Below are 25291 nucleotides of genomic sequence, written 5' to 3' on the forward strand. Positions count from 1 at the left end.
AGAATAAGAGGTCTGGAGGCTAAATCATAGGATGAATGTTTGCATGAACTAGGTCTGCCTAGTCTAATGAAGAAAAGGATGAGGAGTGACATAATAGCAGACTTCAGTCAAGCTAACTTGACAGGCTGTCACAGGGAAGAGGAAATTGACTTATTCTCCAAAGCATCTGAGTGCAGAAAAAGAAGCACTGAGCTTCTCAGTGAAGAAAGTGAAATGCTAACAGTAACGAAGGAAAATCAGAGCTACTCCATTTCTGGTCTGATTCAATCTTTTCCAGTAAAAACAAATGTAAATGTTGAGATCAGAAGGAAGAGATAGGATTAAAGACTAAAACTGATAATATTTGAGCAGGAAATGCTTCTTTACTTTAACTTTCTGATGGTCTGACCAAGTCATTGTATCTTATCTGAAAACTGGGAGGAGAAACTATCACACATCATATAACCAGAGGATGAGTGAAGCAGGGCAAGAAAACATGATATCGAATATATAGCTTGCTTCAAAATCAAGTACATGTGCTAGTATCTACCTTGTGGACAAATTATCCACCATTAAATGGAGAAACCAAATGTTGGGTTTTATTAATAAATGTATATGAACAAATCTCCAGAGTTTTAAAAGAATCTAAATGTACAAATATATCATATAAAACATGTTAATTTTCAAAAAGGATTTAAACCAAATCCAGGTAATTAAAGGCTGGATAATCTAATATCTGCTATGGATAGCTGGTTGGAAAATATTACTCAAAATGAAGTAAAATACAAGAATAATGTTTGCTGAACAGGAATTAACATGGCTTTTGCAAATGTAACTTTTTACAGTTCTTGAAAGTATCATGAAAGTGAATGTTAGGGATTTCAAAGAAAGCCAAAGAAAGTACTTTATAACACAAGTAATGTTATAATCTACTACAAGTAATAAATGGATACTTTATGTATTTATTCATTATACTTTTAATTGGTACAATAATCAAAATTCCCTAGCGAATGACAATTTATTTTCATGACATCAAATAAATCCTGATAGTCAAAAAAGCTTTTCCCTTATTTATTCACTCTATTCAGTGTATGTATGGCCACTGACTTTTGAACATTTTGATTTTGTGAACAAAGCTTGCCAAAAGTTCATTAGAAACTCTGAAAGTTTGTTTGGATTTGTATAATATGCTAAGTCATTAACCACAATTTATAAATAATGTTTGGGTTCACACAACACACTAAGCTAAAACCCACACAAACCATAGGATAGCCTAGTTTAGACTACTGGGCTAAGCTAGTTCCTGAAGCAGAAAATTTATACAGGTAGTCCTCAACTTACAACCACAATTGAGCCCAAAATTTCTGTTGTTAAGAGCTTTGCTAAGTGAGCTTTGGCCCATTTTACAACCTTTCTTGCCATATTTGTTAAGTGATAAGTTAGTAATTCTGTTAAGTGAATATAGCTTCCCCATTGACTTTGCTTGTCAAAACAGTTGTGACCCATGACCTTGGGACATAGCAACAGTCATAAGTATGAACCAATTACCAGATAAATGAATTTTGATCACATGATCATGGGGATGCTGCAAACTTTGAAAAACAGTGTGCAGTTGTAACTTTGAAAGGTCACTAAAAGAACTATTGAAAGTCGAGGACCACCTTTATGTACACCCAATTGGATAAAACGATACAGCCATGCAGTATAGAAAAAAGCCCTTAATCCATCCCTCTGTACGAAGGTGGCAGATTTTTCTAAGGTACCCCTAACCGGGTCCCCTCCAGATGTATTCAACTACCGCTCCCGCCATCCCAGGCACAAATCTGCCTCACTGTGCCGGCTGGGGAGATCGGTGTTCCGGTTCTACACATCTGGCGGGCACCCGCTGAGCGAAGCCAGCCTCCCAGGCTCCATCTGCCTCCCCGAAGGAAGCGGAATGTCTTCCTGCCCTCGAGTGGGAGGAGGCTGGCTGGGCCTGGCCTAACCGCTCCGCCTCCCTCCCTCGCCCCGTCAAGAGCAGGCTAGCCCAACACGGGTCAGGTCGACGCATTCGCTCGCGAGCCGCCGGCCAAGACGGCCGAAGCTGACGCGCGCTCCGTCACCAGCACGTTGCCTTGTGCCCTGGGCAGGAGCCTTTCCTCTTCTTCCGGCGACGCGGCTTGCTACGACGAGGCTTCCTCCGCTCCCTTCAGCCGCTTGAGATAACAGCGCTTCGCAGGGTGTTGTTTTCCGGATGCGTGTTTTCGGCTGACGCGCAGGGATATTTAGAGGTCCCCGAAGGAAGCTGGGACAGCTTTCACCGGCGCGGTGGTGACGAGACCGCGCGCCTCGTGGGATTTCGGCTCGGCGGCGCCCAGGTGAGAAAGGGAGGAAACGGGCCGCCGAGTCCAAGAGGAGACGTGGGAGGCAGGAGCGTTTGGGAGGCGCGGACGAGCCCCCGGCCGGGTGGGGAGGAAGGAATGGGGGAACAAGCGGACTCCACCCGCCCCTTTTGCCCAGAACGCGCTCCTCTTCCATCCAGGTTTCTGCTCGGAGGCTGAGACACTTTTGCCATTCTCTGAAAATGCGTGGGCCAGAGGCTTGTGGTAACATAATCTGGTGCCCGCCATCCGCATTGGATTACAATTCCCATCACCCTGAGCCATCAACTCCAGCCCTGATGGAATCATGTGTCAAGCGTACCTAAATGGAAGGGAGGCTGCTCCGTTTAGTGTATGTGGCTTCATGTTGTTTGGATAATCTCCGGTGAAGATGTAGGGATTTTTGTTTTATGGTTTTCTAGATCCGTACGACATATTTGCCGAGCGACCAAAACGCTTGTTTGGGGAGAATGCCTTAGATCCCTCGGTTTGCCCGTAATTGAATATGAAATTGTTTAAAAGAGAGTTTATTAGGATAGCGTTTAAAAAGCTATATGAACAATTCTTATATGAGAACCATTGGATTTCCCATGCAATTGTTTTGGTCAAGGTCCCCCCCCCCCACCTTGCTTAAATAGAGGCTCACTTTCTAAACAATATTTGGATGATTTCTCATTAAATGCCTGAATTATGACCCAGACAGGCAACTACAATGTGTTGATTTTTTTTATCCAATGTTCTGTTTAAGAATTTAAAAAGTGAATGTAGATTGGAGGTGAAAAAAAAGTTGAAGTAGTTCACAGTTCTTATCAATCTAATAAATATTGTTAAATGCTAATTAGGAGGCTTTTGAAAATTTTTATATTAGTAGTTTTCTCACCATATGTTCCCTTTCCCAAAAGTGTCATATGTAGACATGACAGGGAATTAAGTCCATTTAGAGTTTTATTTTTGTGTTTGTTCATGTGTTAAGGAGGCAGAACTGTTGAATTTCTTAAGATGACTTTAGTGCATATCTCTCAAACCTATAATAGGTGTGTAGGCTGTTGGTTGCAAAGCAGTGTTGCATATTCACACTTATATTGTGTAGTTATTGATTGAGCCTTAAAATGTAGCAAGTTGGAATGTTGTATTGGAAAGTATTAAAGTATTGAATTATCAGTAAAATCATTACTGAATTTCCAGTATTTAAATTCCTTTTGATCTGTGATATAATCTGATAGGGTTTCTCAAATAAACACAATTTGAGTTTAAATACCTGTTTATGCTAATGAGGAAGTTAACCTGAAATTACAGTACAAGTATTTGTTAATTAATACTTATTCAGGGTGAGATCACTTATGCATAACTGAATTTTATGTTGTTTACTTGCAAGTTTGACTACTTGGTATAAGACAAGCTGCTGTGGGTTGTCAGATCTGGGCTGTGACAAATCTGAGAAACTCTTTACTCCCCTCTGGTGGCCATCCAGAGATTTTCAATCCAGATATAATAATCCTAATTTCATGGCAGCTAAAACTGGTAAACACAAGGTTCTTGGGTTTCTGTGCAATAAATAATTTCCAACTGGTATTTGATGCATTTTCTTTTCCCATGCTTTTTATTTCTTTTTGTTGGTTTGTTTTTCAGGGTCTGCCCTCTTTTTTAGTCTTAAAATGTCGCATAATTCTTTATTGCATCTTTAATTAATAGGATTAAAATAGGTCTTTGGTGGCATAATGGAGAATGTTTAATAGGATTTCTGTTTAATCCTGTTTTTGTGTGTATGTCAAACAAATATGATCCATGTGTGGAAATCTTATTTATGCCCTGCAGATTACTAGTGGGCATTACCAAACTACAATAACTGAAAGCTTGTTGTATAATTAGGTGTTCATGTATTTGAAGATGTTCAAGTTATTGTTAGGAAATCATGTACCATCTTTTTGAGATTCATTAAGCTATTATGGTAAATACATGTGTGTCTGTGTTTTCCAGGACTACGTCTCCAAAATATTAATGCTGGGGATTATTGTGATGGTGAGGGGCTCAGATAATTATATACCAACAGAAATCTGTATTCTGTGTTGTTGTACAAAAGAAACAGTCAACACTGAATATACCGGTTTTTAAATAGGTGTAGCTCATATTGTAGTTATATGACTGCTGAAGTTTAAAACGATTAAACGCTTGAGGCCAAACATTTCAAAGGAGGAGGAGGAGCAGGAACAGTACTATAGATATTTATAAATTTATAGAAAAAAATAATGGCAGTGGTATTTTTACTAGGATGAGATATACCTACCTGAAAAAGTTGCATTTTAATCCAATATACAGTGGAACCTCGGGTGCCAATCGTAATCCATTCCAGGACTTTGGTCGGCACCCAGTTTGATCATGACCAGAAGCAAGACAAACTGTGCATGCGTGCACACACAAAAAATGGCTCGGAAGAGAAAATTGCTACAGCAGGGAAAATTGCCGCGACTGTGTTTATTCGGCACCTGAGGATATGTTCATGATGTGAATGAAGCATTTAGCAGATTTTTCAGTTGGCACCCGAATTGTTTGTCATCTGAGCCGTTCGGGACCCGAGATCCCACTGTAATGGATTTTTTAAAATATTCCATATAATTAGAGCTTCTTTTAGAGTTCAGCAAGGTAATCTTCATGTTAAATATTATTTTGATAGTTTCTAGTTATTTAAATATATATGTATAGACAATAGTAATAATAGCAAACCAGCTTAGCTTTCATTGTCAAAATATTTTAACTAGCCTCACCCCTCTCCCCAGCAACTTTTGCATTCTCTTTATATAATGGGTGTGATATTATGAAGAACTACAAATTAAAGTTTATGGGATACTGATGGATTTAAGAGTAATAAAATCAAAGTGATACTGCCCAAATCTGATACCAAAGAGCTAACCTAAAACAACAAAGCATTATGATAAAATGTATGTCCATTGTGTCAAACTGAACAACCCCTCTCCCAAATGACTGATGACCTTTTCATTCTTATACTAAATATAGGTGTTCAGATTTTATCTTAACTCCGTCAACTATAGTTTTAAGAGATTTGATGTTTTTTAAATCACATGTCTTATTTGTATGTAAATTTATTACATTTCTGTTGCAAAGTAAGACAACTGTTAACTAAGTTTTGCGCCATTTTACAGCATTTCTTGACACAGCAATTAAGTTAGTAACACAGTTGTTAAGTGAATCTGGCTTCTCCATTGACAGTTTGTCAAAGGGTTACAAAATGTGATCACAGGATCCTGGGAAACTGCAGCTGTCATAAATACAGGCTAGATGCCAAGCATCCAAATTTTGGTCACATGACCATGGGGAAGCTGCAACAGTTATAAGTATGAAAAATGGTCATAAGTCATCTTTTTTAATGCCGTTGTAATTTTGAATGGTTACTAGATGAATTGTTGTAAATCAAGGACTACTTGTATAAAAAAATTGGATTCACATCTTGGTGTCAGACGTGAGTATCCTAAGGCATGTGTCCCCAACTCTTGGGTGGCGGACCGGAACTGGTCCATGACCCATTGGGAACTGGGCTGTGCAAGTGGTGGTTGAGTGCATGTGTGCACAAAACCATCCCCTCCTTCCCGTCCCCACGCCACTGTTGCTGGTCTTTGGGGCCAAAAGGGTTGGCAACCCCTGTCCTAAGAGGTTTGTCTAGGGATGGTGAGAAGGAAGGTGGGGGACACCTCAAATCTTTGACCTACATTTGTTTAAGATTTTTACTACTATATTAAAATAATTTTCATTGTAAATTAAAACAGCCAAGCCTTATGCATTACCGTAGTCTTGAAGAGAATTCTTTTCACTTTTAAAGTAATTCCATAATGTCCTTTATGAAAATGATTTGTCTTATTCATCTTTATTTTAAAGATGGTTTACATGTAATGGTAGTTTGACTACACATGTGTATTGTATGTAAAAAATTGGTTCATAATGAAAGAATTCTCATATCAGTATATCTTTGTGAGTTTCAATAGATGCACTGTTTGGATATAATCATGAATTATTATTTTTATTTCATTTATAAACCAATAGTTTTGTATTTTGTTTCTTCTTTTAGATGAATGAATTTGGAATTAAAAACATGGATCAAGTAGCACCTGTTTGTAATGTATATAGAGAATTGTTCAAGGTAAGCTATGAAGGAAAAAACAGATATGTATAGTAAAACCCAGCTTAAACCCTGGACAATTCATATCAATTTAATGTACAAATTATGGGATTGTATATTATTCTATGCCAGCAATAATTAATGGTTTCAGCAAGTTATTATGTTACTGATTTAATACGTTACACAAATCTACAGTGTCATTTTAATGCTAATTACATTTTTTTAAAAGGAGAACAAAAGTAGTAAGTAATGTTCTCAGTTAGCAATTAAGTCTTACCTGGTCATCTCTACAAAAGATATCTAATATGTCATTGATATAACTAAAATTGTTTTCAAATCACTGTTGTAATATCAGTTTCATTATATATCATTTAATGGTCTTGATATTACTTCTATACAATATTTACCGTATTTTCACCCATATAACCCGCCCACGCAGATAACCCGCACACGCACATAACCCGCGGGTTTTCTGGATCGTGTAAAATGTTTCCCGTATACCCCGCCCACGCATATAACCCGCCCACGCATATAACCCGCGGCGAGTAAAAGAGAAGGGAAACAGCTGAGATGGGGGGGGGAAGAAACGGAGAAAGAAAGAAGCCTGCGCACGCTGGGGAAGAGGAAAGGAACGAAGGAGAAGGAAACAGCTGAGATCGGGGTGGGGGAAGAAACGGAGAAAGAAGCCTGCGCACGCTGGGGAAGAGGAAAGGAACGAAGGAGAAGGAAACAGCTGAGATCGGGGTGGGGGAAGAAACGGAGAAAGAAGCAAGCCTCCGATCGTGTAAGCCTCCGATCGTGTAAAATATTTTCTGTATACCCCGCCCACGCATATAACCCGCAGGGGGCGCTGTGCATGTAAAAACCGCATATAACCCGCGGGTTATATGGGTGAAAATACGGTATATATAATTTTTAAAATATCAAATTCATATATCCTTGCTTTGACATTGTAATGTAACCTTTTAAAATCAATTAAATATAATTAATTATATAATATGATTAATTATATTGAAAGTCCTTCTGTCAGTATTGCCTCAAATTCAAATTTCTTCAAAGAACGTTTTACAGAATATGTACTAGAATGTAGTTATTCATTCGTTGGCTTAATAGTAAGCGTGGGACTATTTGTTCACTTACTTTTGACTTTTGATAAATTCTTATTAACCTGGAGTATGTCACATATTGACAGAGCTAGTTGTAAAGCATCTTCTGGGCCTAATGAATGACTCCCATTGGCCTTGAGGGGGGCAGGCCCATCACTGGGACTTTTCTCAGTACTTTAAGATTTGGCAATTTACCATTAATCCATAGCAGCTCTGACGTAGAACATAATATTTTATTAGAGCTGGTTGGATCTAATATATAGAAGTTTTAAGCTTGCTCATTTTACTGTTTAATTTCATGTTTTAAACATGCAGAATACTTTTGAAGTACAGTATCCCTTTTGATCTTCCAGAGTGTTACATTTTTTCCAGTGACTCAGTGTAAAGGATCATTTATTTACACAAAAGAGAGGAGTTTCCAAATTATGTTGAAAGTGTTTGGCCTTTTCTCTAAATATTAGTGATGACTCAGATCTTTCTATCTATTAACCCTGAAAGAATTTGTCATTACTATGCCAGTTATCTAGCTTTCTAATCATTTCATTTATACAGCAAGTTGCTTAAGTTCTTGAAGTTGAACTTTGTAATTTGTAAAATCCATAAGAATAGTTTCATTATTCTGGACTGAAGCATTTTGACTAAATTTTAAATAGCTTCTTGGGTCACTCATTTAAACAGTATATGAATTCTATAATAGAAATTTAATATTAAAATGCCCAGTGGTACTGCAGCCTCTTACTTTATAAGTGATTTATAAAATAATATAGATTAATATAACAACATAATCACAATGAGATATAAATTGCATTTTCATATGCAAACTGCGGTGCTTCAGACATACATTGCTCCAGAGTTTGTATCAGGATCAGGCTATTTGAAAAAACCATTATCCTATAGGACTCTGGCCATACTTTATGGCCTCTAAAAAAATAGGCTCATTGCCTTAACTGCTGTATATATTACTGATGAGATATTTGGCATAATCATGAAAAATTATTATGCAGTTTGAGAAACCTCTCTTGAACACAACTTAATATTCGTAATTGAATCAGACAATTAACATAATACATAATTCATCCTTCTAACTATATAGGGTGCCAGACAGTCATTTAAAGGCATTTAATGCAAGCTTAATGTATTTAATACAAGTACTTATGCATATTAGAAATCTAAGTCTTTAAATGGCACCAAAAGGCCTGAATAACTGAGTCCAAAATGAATTAAATGTTATCAGAGGAGCTTTTCAAGTCTCCAGGTCTGTATATTTCAGGAAAAAATCTTAAAATCTTTGTATGCTGTTAGTTGATATTATGGAAAGAAAGTTGTTTTTTAGAAATGACTCAATAGCAAAGAATGCAAGTATCCAAATTCTTCCTCAGTGACTTATGAGTTGCACTAACATTTTAGAACATGCATCCAAGAGAATTTCAGTTCTGAGTTGGAGATGATAACAATTTTATTTATTATTTGAATTGATTTAATTTCTATAGCAATCCATCTCAACACATAATTCTAGGCACCAAGCTTAATAAAACATAATAATTTACAACAATACTACAAAATAAATATATATGGCATCAAGTAAAACATGATACGGGGCTCTTAACACATTCGGGAGCCCAGGCACTCAACCAAGTCTAGACAGCCTTGTGAGTGGTCGATAAAGTCAGGGTCACCCTGACCTCTGAAGAGTGACTATTTTAGAGAGTAGGTGCTAAGACAGAGAGGACACATCTTGTGGTTCCCACCCACTGACATTTCTTAGCTAATGGGATCTGCAACATTCTCAAACTGCCTGATCAAACTGGACAGATAGAAATGACTGGGAGATGTTCCGTAAGATAACCTGGCCTCAAGCCATGAAGGACTTTAAAAGTGATAACCAGGACATTGATTTTCACCAGAAACATACTGGTAACGAGTACAGTTCAGGAAGATCAATGTTAAGTGTGTCAAATATCCAACACTCTTTACTAACCACACAGCCACATTCTGCAGAGGGTTGAAGCTTCCAAATACTCTTCAAAGGCAATTACTACAAGAACACATTGTAGTAATCTATGAGAGAGCTCACAAGGGCATAAATGACTGTGAACAAAGCCTCCTGATCCAGAAAGAGCTGCACAGCATCTAAGGTGGGCAAAGGCACCTCTGGCCATTGCTGCCACCTGCTCTTCCAGCAGGAGCCATAAGTCCAAGAGAACCCCTGTATTGCACACCAGGTCATCTGGGGCATTGCCACAAATTGAAATGCCACATTTGCTTTGTCATAATATATTAAACTTGCTGTGGATGTAATAAGACACTCACTTTGATGTTTTCTGTGTTTCAGCGCCAAACTGCATTTGATAGCTTTGAAGGTGCTTTGTTTACTGGATTCTATCCACCACTAAATGAAGATCAGACTCTTCAGGAAGTGCCAACCGGCCTTGATTCTATTTCTTTTGGTAAAGCCTGTTTTTATAAGCAGTTTTGTCATGCTAATTAAAAGTTCCAAGTCATTTACATAAGAAATTAGGGGGGAATCAATCTCCAGATTATCAAAAGTCATTGCAAAAGTTCATATTTTAGAAATGTTTATATAGAAAATAATTTGATTGTGCACAAATCTTTGTAATCATTATGTAGCCTTAGTTGTGGTAAGGAATAAACTAGGACAGTGATCATCAACTGATGGTCTGTGAGAAAATTTTGGTGGTCCTCAGAAAAATTATTTTCATTTTTTTATATTGTACTAAATACTATATATCTTTTTTTAAAATCATATTAGTGGTCCACGGAATTTAAAATTATGAATGTAGTGGCTCCTGAGGACCAAAAGGTTGGTAACTCCTGAACTAGAAACTATTACTGAATCTAGCTAGGATTTCCAATATTTTCCAGTATTGAAATTTACAGTATCCAATATTTTCCAGTTTATTCAAATAAACTGACTGGATTTATTTGATGTTAGACATTCATACCCCATTACACCAAACAAAACAAAACATCCCTTCTTTTTCTACAGATTATTTTCTCTTTGTTCTTGTTATGTTCAACATTATGATTCCTTTGCTTTTCAGAATCAAGCTCTTCTGAATTGCCACTCTTAACTCCATGTAGTAAGGCTGTGATGAGTCAGGCCTTAAACGCAACTTTCAGTGGCTTCACAAAAGAACAGCACAGATTAGGCATTCCAAACAGTAAGTAGGGTTCTTTTCTTCCTTTCTGATATGGATTAGGCAAAATGATTGTTGTATCTTTTTCCCCTCCTAATATAATAAAATATTTATTATACAATTTTCTTATACTAAACCATTACTTCCAAATATTTTTATCACAATGCTAACGTTCATATGAATTTACTTAAGATTGTATTTTATATATCTACAGTTGTAAACTGAGTTAAATATTAAAACCTTTAACTCCAAAAAAATGTGTGGATTCAGGTGGTAGTAAAAGGGATAGTAGCTATTATATTTTAGTGTCTGCTACTACAACTTCCCTTGGGGAAAATTTTCTTGATAAAGTAATTTGTTTTCTTACTTTCTGCAGATCCCTGGCTTTGGACACAACATCATGTATGTCAGTGGCTTCTCTGGGCTACCAATGAATTTAGTTTAGTGAATGTGAACTTTGAGAAGTTTGCTATGAATGGCCAAGACTTATGCAATCTGGGAAAGGAACATTTTTTGGAACTAGCACCTGATTATGTGGGTGACATACTGTGGGAACATTTGGATCAGATGATAAAAGGTGAATAAGCTAAATCAAAGTGATAGCTGAGTATGCAGAATACACAAACCAGTTATGGCAATATTGAGAAAACGCTTGTAAAACTTCAAAGTGAATTCTAACTTGCTATTTATTTATCATCTAAAAGAGCTGGAGTGTTTGCTTCCTGTACTATTTGAGATTATCTTAATACAGGAGTTCTTGTCTGCTTTGATTAAGCCAAAGACATAGATTATAACTGGTTTAAGATGGATTCATATATTGTGTTAAGGCAGAATCAAAAGTATGTAGTCTTAGCTACAAACATACTTGGAAGCAAATGCAGCTAATCCAATAAAAAACAGTCTTAGTCAGGGAAACAAACATTGTGACTTTAAACCAGTCAACATTTCTCAATTAAATATAAAGATTGCCATTGTTGTGACATCTTAAAGGAAGGGAAGATATTGTTTTATGCTATTGAAAGAAAGGATAATCAGAGTAATACTGAAAATGTAAAAAATACATCTCATTGACTTAACCCCAATTTATAGATTTATATGTGACTGTACAGCTTACAATAAAATAGATAAAATACATAATATAAAATTATATGTTTTACTTTTAGAGGTATTAAGTTGGACTTAACTGTGATCAGTTAAAGCTTTTTAAGTTTTATTACATTAAATTATTTTCAAAATGGCAGGTAATTTTGCCATAAAATATAGTTTGAGGAAAATGCTATCTCTCATATATGACACATTGTCAAAGCAAATTCTCCTATTTAGGTATATATTTAAACATCTTTCTTTGTTTTCAGACAATGAAGAGAAGCCACAAGATCAATACATGGAAAATTCTCACCTTACTTCATCTCCACATTGGGTCAACAACAATTCTTTAGGTAAATTTAATTTCAATAATCATAGTATCAAAATTAGAGGGGTGCAATTTCCACTTAATGTGAATAAAGCTTCTTGTTTAGTATCTGTACTGAACAACAGCAACAACAACTGATCTTAGACTAGGGCATTTAAACTACAAAAAGTTTCTGTTTTGTTTTTGTTTTTTTTGCTGGGGGCATGTCAGTGGAAGAAGGAAATGGACATAGAGAAAAACATGGATAAAGTTCAAAATACCAAAATAGGTGCATAGTTTGGTACTAGAAACTTGCAAAACAGGGGCTTTGAAGAAATGGCTTATGTTTTAAACCAAAAGCTGATATTTGAAATGCAAAATACCAGAAGCTGATATTTGAAATATCTTATGTGATGTTAGTGGCCAGATATACATACTTCGTTTTGACAAACACTCCATACAGTATAAAATATATAGCGTTTGTGTTGGATCAATGATATCAATTGTCTTTAAAATTTAGCTATTATTTCATGTATTTGTGCATATTAAATAAATACAATATGTTAAATATTAAATAAATATGGTATATTCAGTTTTGCTTTGCTAAAATTTTAGAATCATTAAAATCATTTAACACTACATTAACTCACTTAAGTTGAAGTACTAGCTGCTATAGATGCTTTAAAGTATATAAAAGCAATTGTAGATATGGAAGTGCATTACTGTAGTTATACTGGCAGGAGACAGATTTATATTTTTGCATTTCAGCTAGTTTCCTCTTTTAGAAAAATATAAAGATTATGCTTTGTTTAGTTGAGAATTTATTCATAGAGTGTCATTATATTTTATTCAGGAAAGTTCTCAAATAAAGTTGTTTAATTGGACAGTAGGTACTATTGCAGAAGCTAAAGGATTTCTAACCAAAGTTTTGTGGGTTGTTTTTTTTAGGCATTAATGTTGAACAAGTGCAGTATTGCACTCAAGTACCCAGCTATCCAAAAACTCCAAGTTTCCAAAAAGCCAGAGTTCTGGGAGATGTATGTCAGACAACAATTGGGCCAAATCTTGTTAATCTAAAACAAGAATTTCAGATGTTTCCTAAAGCACAATTAGAGACTGTCAATGTGAACTACTGTTCAATGCATCAAGATTTCTCAAGAAATAATCTGAACTTGGTGTTGGATAATACAAGTAAGATGTCTATTTCCTTGTGTTTATGAGCAGTTATATATTCAAATACGAGGTTACTTATTTTTGTTTTAATAGCCCACTTCTTTGTTTATGACTTAATCATAAAAGTGATTTAATGGGTTTCATAGAGTTAATTTTGACTTTAAATTGATAATTTTATTGATTACATGTGGACAAAGCTACAGTAACCTGAAGGGGGTTTAAACATCTTTGAGGTATGATACATTTTATCATACCAGTTCAAATTAGCATAATCAAAGTATTTGTAAAGTTAACATACAATGAAATTTGGGGGTTGTATTCTGTAATTGTACTCCTAGTTCAATTATTTCTATGTTAAATAAGTACAATATTTTAAAATCCACTTCATGTATAATAGTTATTCATATTTAAGAAAATCTCTATTCATGCATTTTTTTCCTTTTGTCCAGGTAAACCTAGAGAGCATGATTCAAATGACAGTGGCACAGAAAGTTACGAAGGCTCAGATTCATTGCTACAGTCTTGGAATAGTCAGTCCTCCTTAGTAGATGTTCAACGGGTTCCATCTTATGACAGCTTTGAAGATGATTGCAGCCAGTCCTTGTGTCTGAACAAACCCACAATGTCCTTTAAAGACTATATTCAAGAAAGGAGTGACCCTGTAGAGCAAGGGAAACCAGTTATTCCGGCAGCAATACTAGCAGGATTCACAGGCAAGTAAAATATTTCCCTGTCCCCTTTTTTGTCTTTAGGCCTCCTTGTTTCACTGATGGTAAAGAGATTCAAATGAAAATTGTGTATGCTAAGACTCTTATTCAGGCCTCTCTGCTTAATCTGAAGTGATTATTTTGATATAAAAGCCATAATTTCATAACATTGCATTGTCCTGTAATTTTATTTTTCAAATACATTTGATTCAGTTGAAGTTGAATATGCTGTAAATTCTAACAACATTTTAAGAGAGAAAAAAAGATTAATTAAGGCATTTCCTGGATTTTCATTTTTTTTAGAAAGAGCTTCAATTGTTATAATAAATCCTTATCTTTTTCTAATACAGATTCTGTATTAACCTGTATTAACCATCTCCTTTTAACCAAGGAGATTTTTAAAAGAATTACATAATTAATATTTAAATCTTGGAAATTAACTGACATTCTTATGAATTCTTGTGTCTTTCTCTGTATATATTTTAACAATTTATTTTGATATTGACAGGTAGTGGACCCATACAGCTGTGGCAATTTCTTCTAGAACTTCTGACTGACAAATCTTGTCAGGCATTCATTAGCTGGACTGGAGATGGTTGGGAGTTTAAACTTGCAGACCCAGATGAGGTTAGTAATTCAAGTCATCCATTATTAAAAATAAATGGAAGTTTATAGCAGCTAGCCAGGCATAGCTATAGTAGGCATATATCAAACTAGGATCGGGAAACTGGGTTTTCACTCTATTCTTGGCCATGGAAATTCATTGCAGGATTTCAGGGCAGTCTCTATATTTCTAGATAGAGATCTATCTTTCTCAGTCCAACTTACCTTATAGATTTGTTTTTCTGATCAAATGAATGAAGATCCTTAATTAAGACACTTTGAAGCTCCTGAAGAAAAGGCAGGGTGTAAACTAACAAATTACACAGAGCCACCAGGAAGAAAAGAACCACTTCAAACATCTCATTCAGAAGCAATGATTTGTGATTATAGCTTCAGTTTCATATATTAATATGGTATTGTACAGACAAGCCTCTGATTAATTATGTTGTATACAGAACAGTTTACAAGTGTTACAAATTTATAATCTTTTGTTTAATGGCCATTCAAAGTTAGGACAGCACTGAAAAAGTTAGTTACAACCAGTACCCACACTTGTGACCATTGTAGCATCCCCACAATCACATAAATCAAAATTTGGGGATTTGGCAACCAGCATGTATTTATGATGGTTGCAGTGTTCCATAGTCACATGATTGCCATTTGCAACCTTCCCAGGAAGGTTCTGATGAGCAAAGTCAATGGGGGAAGCTGGTTGCTTAATCACCAAGTGATTCAGTTAACTGCAGTTATTCAGTTAACATAGCAAAAAAAGTCATAAAATCAGGCGTGACTCAGTTAATGACTGCATTTCTTAGTGTTGGGAGTTCTGGTCCCAATTGTGGCAGTAAGTCAAGAACTATCTGTATACCCTTATTTAATTTAAATGCAAACCTTCAAATAATGGAACTTCATCTCCTCTGAAAGGAAGATCTGTTTTGAAGATGTACTAAATTAGAAAACAGCATGGAATTGTGCTCTTTATTGAGATGTAGACTTTGAAGCTCCAGTAACTTTAAGTAGTTGCTCAGTAGCTAAATTTTTATTGATACTGAGTAAAGTAGAGTTTAATACTATTTCATTGGAATCTAAATTAACTACATTAAATGGTTTTCTTTCTTCTTATCTCAGGTTGCAAGAAGATGGGGCAGAAGAAAAAACAAGCCCAAAATGAACTATGAGAAGTTGAGCCGTGGCCTGCGTTATTATTATGATAAGAACATTATTCACAAAACTTCAGGCAAACGTTATGTGTACCGTTTTGTATGTGATCTACAAAATCTGTTGGGATATACAGCAGAGGAACTCCATGCAATGCTAGGCGTGCAGCCAGATACTGAAGACTGAGCACTGCAGTCCTGCAAGCTTTGGATGCTAAAACGCATGAATCTGTGAATTGAAACCTCCTGCATCAGTCATTGGATTTATCTTCTGACTGTTTGGAGTAGAACACTGTTGAACTCCTAAAAGAAGTGTTTTCATAATCGGGGGAAGAAGTGGATTCAGTTTCAGGCAGAAAAAGAACTTATGTATCCAGTCTTTTCAGCAATCCTTCCAGAGGTCAACTCAGCTCCTGACTAAACCTGAAGATAGCAAAATGCTCTGGGGCTCAGGGTTCAATTATGTCAACTTCTGTATAAGTGAGGGTGACACCCAGACTAAACCTATTGGAATTTCAAGTATTAAACCTCTTCCCATTTTACTGTTAACAACCTTGCAGACATTACATATCATCATTTGTTTTACTGAGGGAGAAAAGGCTAGGTATCTTTTATTTAATATATGTGCCATATAAATTTACAAAGGGCATTCTTTTAGAGTTGTGTATGTTTCTTCATACACATCTTGGAACCAGAAGGAGCAATGGCAGAGATTCCGTACAAGGACAGAAAAAATATACCATTTCAAAAAAATCTGTATATTTATGTTTGGTGTGTACGCTTCAGCATGTTCATATGTTTCTCTGGCAGTGAAAAGCTCCTATTTAATAAATATTGTATATTGTAATTTAAAATCATGTAAACATCTGAAGTGGAAGAATGTGTTTCCATTCAAAAAAGCAGCTTTTATAGTATCTTGGAAGATTTTAATTTTTCAAGGGACTTTATATAAAATAAGCAAATGCCAAGTGCCCTGTCACAGAAGACTGTTTAAGGCTGACAAACACCGGAACTTTTATGGCAAGAAGCTAATTGTTCAGTCTGGGTTATAAAGTCTCATTTCAGTGATGCTGTAACTAAAAATAGCAATGTCAATCACTTCTATGCATGTCCTTTAAAAAACTATATATATATATATATATATATATATATATATATATATATATATATATATATATATATATATATATATATATATATATATATATATATATTCTTATTCTTTCAATTGTCCCTTTTCCATCCCTTTCATTCACTTATAATGAATTATCCTGATTAAAATAAGAATTCTATTTTTGGAGAAAAAAAAACCTGATTTCTTTTCTGCAATTAGAAACAAATATATAGCAGCTATTTTTACTGCAAAAGCAAAAAGCTTCACTGGAAAACATTTAATTTGTAAAAAAAACTTTTAATTTGAAAATGCTGTAAACTTACAAAATGAAGTTTAAAAATCATTGACTTTTATTAAAACACCTTGAACAAGGGCCAGTAATTATGTAGTTATTTGTGTTTCAAAGTTGTTACTTAACTTCATCTTAAGCAATTCATTGATGAATCTCTAAACAAGACAAACTATAGTTGCTTGATAATTCCAGTATAAATACAATCTAAGATTTATTTGCCTCTACAATGATTTCTGAAGGCTGTAGAAATTCAGCTGCATATGTTCCATCTGGTCACCATTGTTCTATGGAAAAGATAGATATATACAGTATGTGCATGTACATAATTGGTTAGCTCTTAAATGAATAGATGCAGATTTTAGCAAGGGACATTATAGAAGTGAATAACAAAACATTGATAAATCTATAACTTCATTTTCATTCAATGTACTTTTAAATTGGAGAACTAAATCAGCTTAAGTTCTTGCTTCCAGGATAGCTTTGATTTGTTCTTTAAAAGCAATAATTCTAAGTCACATGAACTTTTTTCTAGGTTGTATAAACATTGCCCAAGAAAAGAGTACTTGCTGTTAAAATACACATCAAAATACAGCTGAGGAAAATTTGGGAAGTTTTCCATATATGTTTTCTAATGGCAGGTGCATCTTGTATTCCATTTTACCAGCCTTCCATCTTTTTAAGCCTTTAAGAGTAGAAATATAATAATGTGCTCATTTATTAGCAAAACCTTGTCGCCTTTTATATGCCATCCAGGTAACATCTACTATAGGCTTTTCTGCATGAGGCTTCATTTTTCCACGAACATATTGAAGGATCTATTTTTTTAAATAGTGGCTATTTTTTTATTCATATGGTTTTATGGTTTATGGTTTTATTATTTATAGGCCGCCCTTTTCCCTGAGGGGACTCAGGGCGGCTTACAATATATAGGGAGGGGAGTACAAGACAGTAAGACATAAATCAATACATAAGTAAAAATAGTACACAACATTCATCATTCGGGTGGGGACGGATTACGATCTTTATCCCCAGGCCTGACGGGATAGCCAGGTCTTGAGGGCTGTGCGGAAGGTCTGGACGGTGGTGAGGGTACGAATCTCCACGGGGAGATCGTTCCAAAGGGTCGGAGCTACTACTGAAAAGGCTCTCCTCCGTGTAGTTGCCAGTCGACACTGACTGGCGGATGGAACTCGGAGGAGGCCTAATCTGTGCGATCTAATAGGTCGCAAGGAGGTAATTGGCAGGAGGCGGTCTCTCAAGTACGCAGATCCACTACCATGAAGGGCTTTATGGGTGGTAAGTAGCACCTTGAAGCGCACCCGGAGATCAACAGGTCGCCAGCGCAGCTCGCGGAGGATAGGTGTTATGTGGGCGAACCGAGGTGCACCCATGATCACTCACGCGGCCGCATTCTGGACTAGCTGAAGTCGCCGGGTGCTCTTCAAGGCAGCCCCATGTAGAGCACGTTGCAGTATTCCAGCCTAGAGGTCACAAGGGCCCGAGTGACTGTTGTGAGGGCCTCCCGGTTCAGGTAGGGTCGCAACTGGCACACCAGGTGAACCTGGGCAAATGCCCCCCTGGTCACAGCCGTCAGATGGTGATCGAAGGTCAGCTGTGGGTCCAGGAGGACTCCCAAGTTGTGAACCCTGTCTGAGGGGTATAAAGTTTGGCCCCCCAGCCTGAGTGATGGAACACTAGCCAAATTATTGGGAGGGAAACACAACAGCCACTCGGTCTTCTCCGGGTTGAGTACAAGCTTGTTAGCCCTCATCCAGTCCCTAACGACTTCAAGACCCCGGTTCATCACGTCCACCGCTTCATTGAGTTGGCACGGGGCAGACAGATACAACTGGGTATCGTCCGCGTATTATTGGTATCTTATCCCGTGCCTCCGAATGATCTCGCCCAGCGGTTTCATGTAGATGTTAAATAGTAGGGGGGATAAGACCAAACCCTGCGGCACCCCATATGTTAGGGGCCTAGGGGTCGATCTCTGCCCCCCAACTAACACCGACTGCAACCTGTCCGAGAGGTAGGAGGAGAACCACTGCAAAACAGTGCCTCCCACCCCCACCTCCCGCAGTCTTCGCAGAAGGATACCATGGTCGATGGTATCGAAAGCCGCCGAGAGGTCAAGGAGAACCAGGATGGAGGCATGGCCTCCATCCCTGGCTCTCCAGAGATCATCGGTCAATGCGACCAAAGCGGTTTCTGTGCTGTAACCAGGTCTGAAGCCGGACTGGAAGGGGTCTAGGTAACTGGCTTCCTCCAAGGACCGTTGAAGCTGGAAGGCCACCACCTTCTCAACAACCTTCCCTACAAAGGGGAGGTTGGAGACTGGACGATAATTGTTGAGAACAGCTGGATCCAAAGATGGTTTCTTCAGGAGGGGTCTCACCACCGCCGCTTCAAGTGCAGAGGGGAAGTGCCCCTCCCGAAGGGAGGCGGTAACAACCGCCTGGATCCAGCCTCGTGTCACCTCACTGCTGTTGGCGACCAACCAGGAGGGACATGGGTCCAGTACACAGGTGGAGGCACTCACAGCTCTCATGGCCTTGTCCACATCCCCAGGGGCAACATCCTGAAACTCAACCCAGGGATGGTCTGCCAATTTATCCTCTTGTGCCTCGGCTGGATCTGCAGAGGTGGAGTCCAAATCCGACCGAAACCGAGCAACTTTGTCCGCTAAGAACTGGACATAATCCTCAGCCCTACCCTGCAAGGGGTCCCCCGTATCCCTCCTATGTAGGAGGGAGCGGGTTATCCTAAACAGGGCGGCTGGGCGGGACTCAGCGGATGCAACCAAGGTGGCAATATACGATCTTTTTGCTGTCCTAAGTGCCCTGATGTACTCCTTGGTACAAGTTGTTAAGAGTGCTCGGTTCGATTCGGACTTATTGGACCTCCATAGGTGCTCTAGGCGTCTCCTCCGGCGCTTCTTCTCCCGGAGCTCCTCGGTGAACCAAGGAGGCCTCCGGGATCCGCCGCCTCGGAGGGGCCGTAGTGGCGCAATCCAGTCAAGGGTCTCCGATGCTGCCGAATGCCAGGCAGCAACCAGAGTCTCCACCGGACTGTGGGCGAGAGTATCAGGAATAACCCCAAGCTCCGTCTGGAACCTCAAGGGGTCCATAAGTCGCCTGGGGCGGAACCACTTGGTCGGTTCCTCCTCCCTACAGTGGGGGTTTGGCCTCCGAAAGTCAAGCCTCAGTAGGCAGTGGTCTGACCACGACAGGGGTATGATCTCATTGCCCCTCAGACCAAGATCACAAGTCCACTGCTCCGAGAGAAATACGAGGTCGAGCATGTGACCCGCTGAGTGGGTTGGGCCCCGGATTACGTGGGTCAAGCCCATGGCCGTCATGGAAGCCATGAACCCCTGCGCCCCATCAGAGTGTTCACCGAGCGAAGGCAAATTGAAGTCCCCCAGGACCATAAGTCTGGGGAACTCAATTGCTAGCTCGGCTTCCGACTCGAGGAGCGAGGGGAGGGCTGCTGCAACACTGTTGGGAGGCAGGTACGTTAACAGCAAACCCACTTGACCCTTGAGGTCCAACTTCACCAGCAGGGACTCACACCCGACAAGCTCCGGAGCAGGGATCCTACGAGGTGCTAAAGACTCCCGGATAACAATAGCCACACCCCCACCCCTTCCCTGGGCTCTCGGCTGATGAAGCACCTGAAATCCGTCTGGGCACATCTCTACGAGGAGGACTCCTCCCTCCGGGCCCAGCCAGGTTTCAGTAATACATGCCAGGTCTGCCCTCTCGTCTAAAATTAAGTCCCGGACGAGGGGAACCTTGTGAACTACAGACCTGGCATTTAGCGACAACAGCCTGAGACCAGGGTCCTGATTACTCGCGCCATCTGGCCTTGGAGTGGGACTCATAGGGCCGGAAGGAGGGATCTCTGTGACGTAGCGAACCCTCCTTCCCCGGTAATGGCCAGCCCTAAAGTCCCCGCCATATCTGCCCCTCCCTGTTACGACCGTGATGCTCCGACCCACTCCCTTGGCCGTGGTCCCCTCAACCACCCCCACAGTTCCCGCATTCCCCGACAGGCCCTCCGAATCAAGCACACTCATTTATTCACTCAAGCAATCCCCACGTAATAATTAAAAACACATAAAAATACAACAACCATAGAATAATAAAAGTGGGATCATTCACTCAATCACATGCATATCCCATACACTCACCATACAAGAATAATTGCGCAAGTATTACAAGATGTGAAAAGTGTGCAAGTTCGGGTAAAGTCTGTGGATGGGTTCATGTAAAGTCCAGTCCGGTGGATTCGCAGAGATATAAAGAGGGAGAGAGATTTTATCTTCCCTCTTCTTGCGTAATAGATGGTAAAAGTAATGTAAGTAGTCTTGGGATGTGGGCCTAGGCATGTGATAGGTAAAAAAACTGGCAGAAACTTGTAAATCAACATTTGGATTTTTCTTATACTTCATGTCTTGCTAGATACTAAGCATGGAAAATGCTATATAACACCTACAAACTCTCACAGTTTTTTAAAATAAATCTTAAGTACAATTTTCAGTTATGTGATAGGAAGGGGGAATTTAATCCAAACATTTTATTTCATAGTTTCTACTTTTGTAAATTTTAGTTTCTGTATAATGCAAAGGACTTGAAATAACATGCAGATTAGGAGATTCTCACATCATATGGTTACATTAGCAGACAAAAACATGCTGGCAGATCCTAATGCCAGTTGTTTTATTGTGCAAGATGTTTTTTTAAAGGAAGTAACCTTTCCAATGAGCAAAATATGATATATAATCAATTCACTACATCCTTTCCCAGTGTCTTTTATATTGGTTATAACACTGTGCTTAGATTGAAGTATATACTTAATAGAATTACTTTAAATACAACCAGCTTAGTTCAGTAATAAATGGAGATAGTGAGAAAATATCCACAATTTTGTTATTCCCTGAGCAAACTGACATTCTAGTAGCTATATAAATGCAGGAGAAAATAACATCAATGACCTAGATGCGTGATAAGTTTATCATCCCTGATAATGAAAAGATGGGAAGAAAAAATGCTGGAGATGAGAAAGATAATAGTTTGTTTCTGCTATGCTTTAGAGCTTTGAAAAATAAGATGTTTTGTCCTTTTCCATTGATGGCTATACTGTGCTTAGTAAATATGGATCTACAAACTATTAAGAATTGTTCGTTTCCAATTATGTTATAGGCAAAATCCATAGGTTAGGTTCCCATGACAACCAAGCACACATTCTAACAAGAATTGGGGAAGACACTCTTAGCTGACACTGAAAAAACAATTTGTTTCTATTGGCCAAATTGGCTAAAAATAAATCCAGGAACTGAAATCTAAAGTAACTGTTAGCTCATCTTACACACTATGGGAACATGCAGCCTTCCAAAATTATGAAATATGTTCTTAATTGAACACACTGAAGTGAATGGCAATGTTGTGGTAAATTTTGTTGTTTTAACATTGCTGTATATCTATTGAGTACAGAATGCAAAGTTCCTGACTCATTTACGGTAAAAGCAGAAGAGATGTTACATCATAGCAGTAAAAAGAAAAAGAAAAAAAGTCCAGGCTACTACAATAGGCTTCCAAAACGTAATCAGCTATTCTGGCTTTTAACTCCTGAGCACTGCTATGAAACTGATAGGGCAGAATAGATACATTTTATTTTTCTGTGTCAACTATTTATCAACTAATGTATTTATAAATTAATTTAGACTGCTACACTTTGGGTCAACAATATGAAACCAGAGATCTGTTGGTACTCAGAAGTCAGAAGCCAATATGCTGTGTGAACATGTGAGGAATGTCATTCTTTCACAAATAGCCACTCATAGGATTGAAAACTATAGGGTTTTTCATCATTGACAGTATTCAAAGGAAACTTGCTTGCTTGCTCATTTATTTATTAATGTATGCACTTCGGGACCATCAAATTCCACAAAACACTGGAGTTATAACAGAAAACAATAAATCAGTAAAACAACAATTCACATTTGATAACCTCCACTTACTTCCCATTTCTGTGTAGCTTTGAATAATATGTGGTAGATCACAGCTTGATACAATTAAGCAACTAGACTTGCTCCAATTCTTGCCTACAGAAAAACAGCCAATTTCATCCTCTTTCTAACCTGACCTTGAAGAGCATAAAAGATGCCTATGATGGCTTGTTGTTACTCAGAAAAAAGCAGAGGGGCTTTTAAAGTTAATCTTGGAAAACAGGCTTTGGACTATCACTCATACACAAATGGACACACATGTTTATTGCTATGATTGTCATTTGCAGACTCATTCATTTTAACAGTCTTTCTAGGTAACAGCTAAAGAAACGTACAGGAATTCATTAATTGCAATTGTTCAACCTTTTATCTCTAGAAATCACGTTTTCCCAGCATTCCCTTCCAATTTTACTGAGATGGAAAAATGTAATTCTTCCATTGTCCCAATGTCCCCAGAGCTCTTGGAGTCATTGTGGCAGCAGCACTTCCCGAAATGTGGCTGTGGAAGAGACACAAAAAGGGGAAGAAGATGTTGGAAATCCCCACTGTGATTAGCTTTGCACTTTTTCCACTTGGCAACAGTAGATTTATGTATGTATGTATGTATGTATGTATGTATGTATGTATGTATGTATGTATGTATTTATTTATTTATTTATTTATTTATTTATTTTTATGCTTGAGATTATACTTGTATTTCCTTGAATCCTTCAGAACCTGAAGTTAATTTTTTGGTCTTGCTAAAGCATAGGGCTGGCTTTTATAAAAGGCACAAAATGCACACCATACATTTTACTCTTAAGGCAATACATGACCCTCTAAATTCACTGTTAAGTAACAAGTCAAGTATTTCTGAAGTTCTGTTAGTACAGAGGGAAGGTAAAGATTCAGATCTAGATAGAACTGATACCTTGAGTAATGCTCTCCTTATGGCATGCCTAGATGCAGCAGGAGATTGTTTATAAAGGAATATCATATCATATGTTCCAACAATTTGGTGGAAACTTAACATGCCAGGGTTGCCAATTATTATTATTTTTAACAATTCACTGAGTCTTGGCTCTCTTCTTATAATGTTACTGTATGTGTGTTTGTGTGTATTTGTGTATGTGTGTATGTGTGTATATCAGGGATGTGCAGTCACTAGAGGCAAGGGAGGCGGGGCCTCACCAGTCTCCTCAGGGAAAGGAAAGAATTTTAAATAATTTTTTAAAAATAATTAAAGCCAGGGTAGTTGCTACCAGATTTCAAGTCACAGTGGTTTGGTGTCTGCTCTCAGTATTAACTAGGAGGAGGCCAGAGAACTTGGGGCCTCCTTTGCATAAGGAATTTTTTGCCCTTTAAAAGTTAAGAAAGAGTTAAAAAGCAAAAAATTCCATATGCAAAGGAGGCACTGATTCTCCCGCCTCCTGATCGGAGAGCAGCGAATCATGCCTTATGAGCACGCTTATGTTGAGCACGCTTGGGCGGACAAGAGGAGAGTTGAGAGAGTTTCCACAGCTGGAAAAGGTATGTGGATCAGACGGAGGGAGGGGGGGGATTCAAATTTATTGCAATTAAATATGTAATTTTTTATTGTGGAGTGTATGTGTGTGTGTGTGTGTTTTTCTTTCTTCACAGCAGTCCGGTGGGGTCGGAGGAGGCGGGGGGCGAGGCAGCGGAGCGCAGAGGCGGTAGGGACGTTCTCGCAGCTGTGTCCCAATAGGCCAGGCAGGGAGCAGGTCGGGCGGGGGGGTGGGTGGGTTGGCTGCAGGCCGGGGCAGCAGGATTGTTCATCGGAGGAGGTGGGGGGCAAGGCGGTGGAGCGCGACGGCGGCGAGAACGAGAAGCATCTCAGATGGAGCATGTGCCGGCTTGCCTTCTGGGTGTCCCGGCTCCATCTGAGATGCTTCTCGCTGCCGTCGCGCTCCACCACCTTGCCCCCTGCCTCCTCTGACAAACAATCCTGCTGCCCCAGCCTGCAGCCAGCCCAGCACCAAGCGGGGAGGACGAGGAGGAGGAGGAGGAGGGGAGGAGGAGGAGAAGAGCGGTGAGTCCAGGCAGGGAGCAGGTTGGGCGGGGGTGGGTGGGCTGGCTGCAGGCTGGAGCATCAGGATTGTTCATTGGA

At 38.6% G+C, this 25291-nt stretch overlaps 1 protein-coding gene across 3 annotated transcripts; it reads left to right on the plus strand.

Moving 5' to 3' along the window:
- The first annotated feature begins 1996 nt into the window (after positions 1-1996).
- ETS2 (ETS proto-oncogene 2, transcription factor) lies at positions 1997-16848 on the plus strand. Of its 3 annotated transcripts, none has more exons than XM_032219541.1 (10): positions 1997-2336; positions 6418-6489; positions 9907-10021; positions 10637-10756; positions 11109-11309; positions 12088-12171; positions 13074-13316; positions 13748-14011; positions 14514-14632; positions 15737-16848. In XM_032219541.1, the coding sequence occupies exons 2-10, from the start codon at positions 6418-6420 to the stop codon at positions 15950-15952; spliced, it is 1434 nt and encodes a 477-aa protein (XP_032075432.1). In that variant the 5' UTR covers positions 1997-2336; the 3' UTR covers positions 15953-16848. The 3 variants fall into 3 exon arrangements, with proteins under 3 accessions (XP_032075432.1, XP_032075431.1, XP_032075433.1); XM_032219540.1 differs by lacking the exon at positions 1997-2336 and adding an exon at positions 2361-2691; XM_032219542.1 differs by lacking the exon at positions 1997-2336 and adding an exon at positions 2712-4979.
- Positions 16849-25291: the final 8443 nt, after the last annotated feature.

The sequence above is a fragment of the Thamnophis elegans genome, chromosome 6 (genome assembly GCF_009769535.1).
Source record: "Thamnophis elegans isolate rThaEle1 chromosome 6, rThaEle1.pri, whole genome shotgun sequence".
NCBI lineage: Eukaryota > Metazoa > Chordata > Lepidosauria > Squamata > Colubridae > Thamnophis > Thamnophis elegans.

What these genes read in the sequence shown, in the direction of transcription:
- ETS2 (XM_032219540.1), top strand. Translation starts at nt 2,647, where the DNA reads ATGTGTCAAGCGTACCTAAATGGAAGGGAGGCTGCTCCGTTTAGT. An exon ending in GGTCAACAACAATTCTTTAG is followed by an intron (nt 12,172 to 13,073) that starts GTAAATTTAATT and finishes TGTTTTTTTTAG; the next exon opens with GCATTAATGTTGAACAAGTG. An exon ending in AACTTGCAGACCCAGATGAG is followed by an intron (nt 14,633 to 15,736) that starts GTTAGTAATTCA and finishes TTCTTATCTCAG; the next exon opens with GTTGCAAGAAGATGGGGCAG.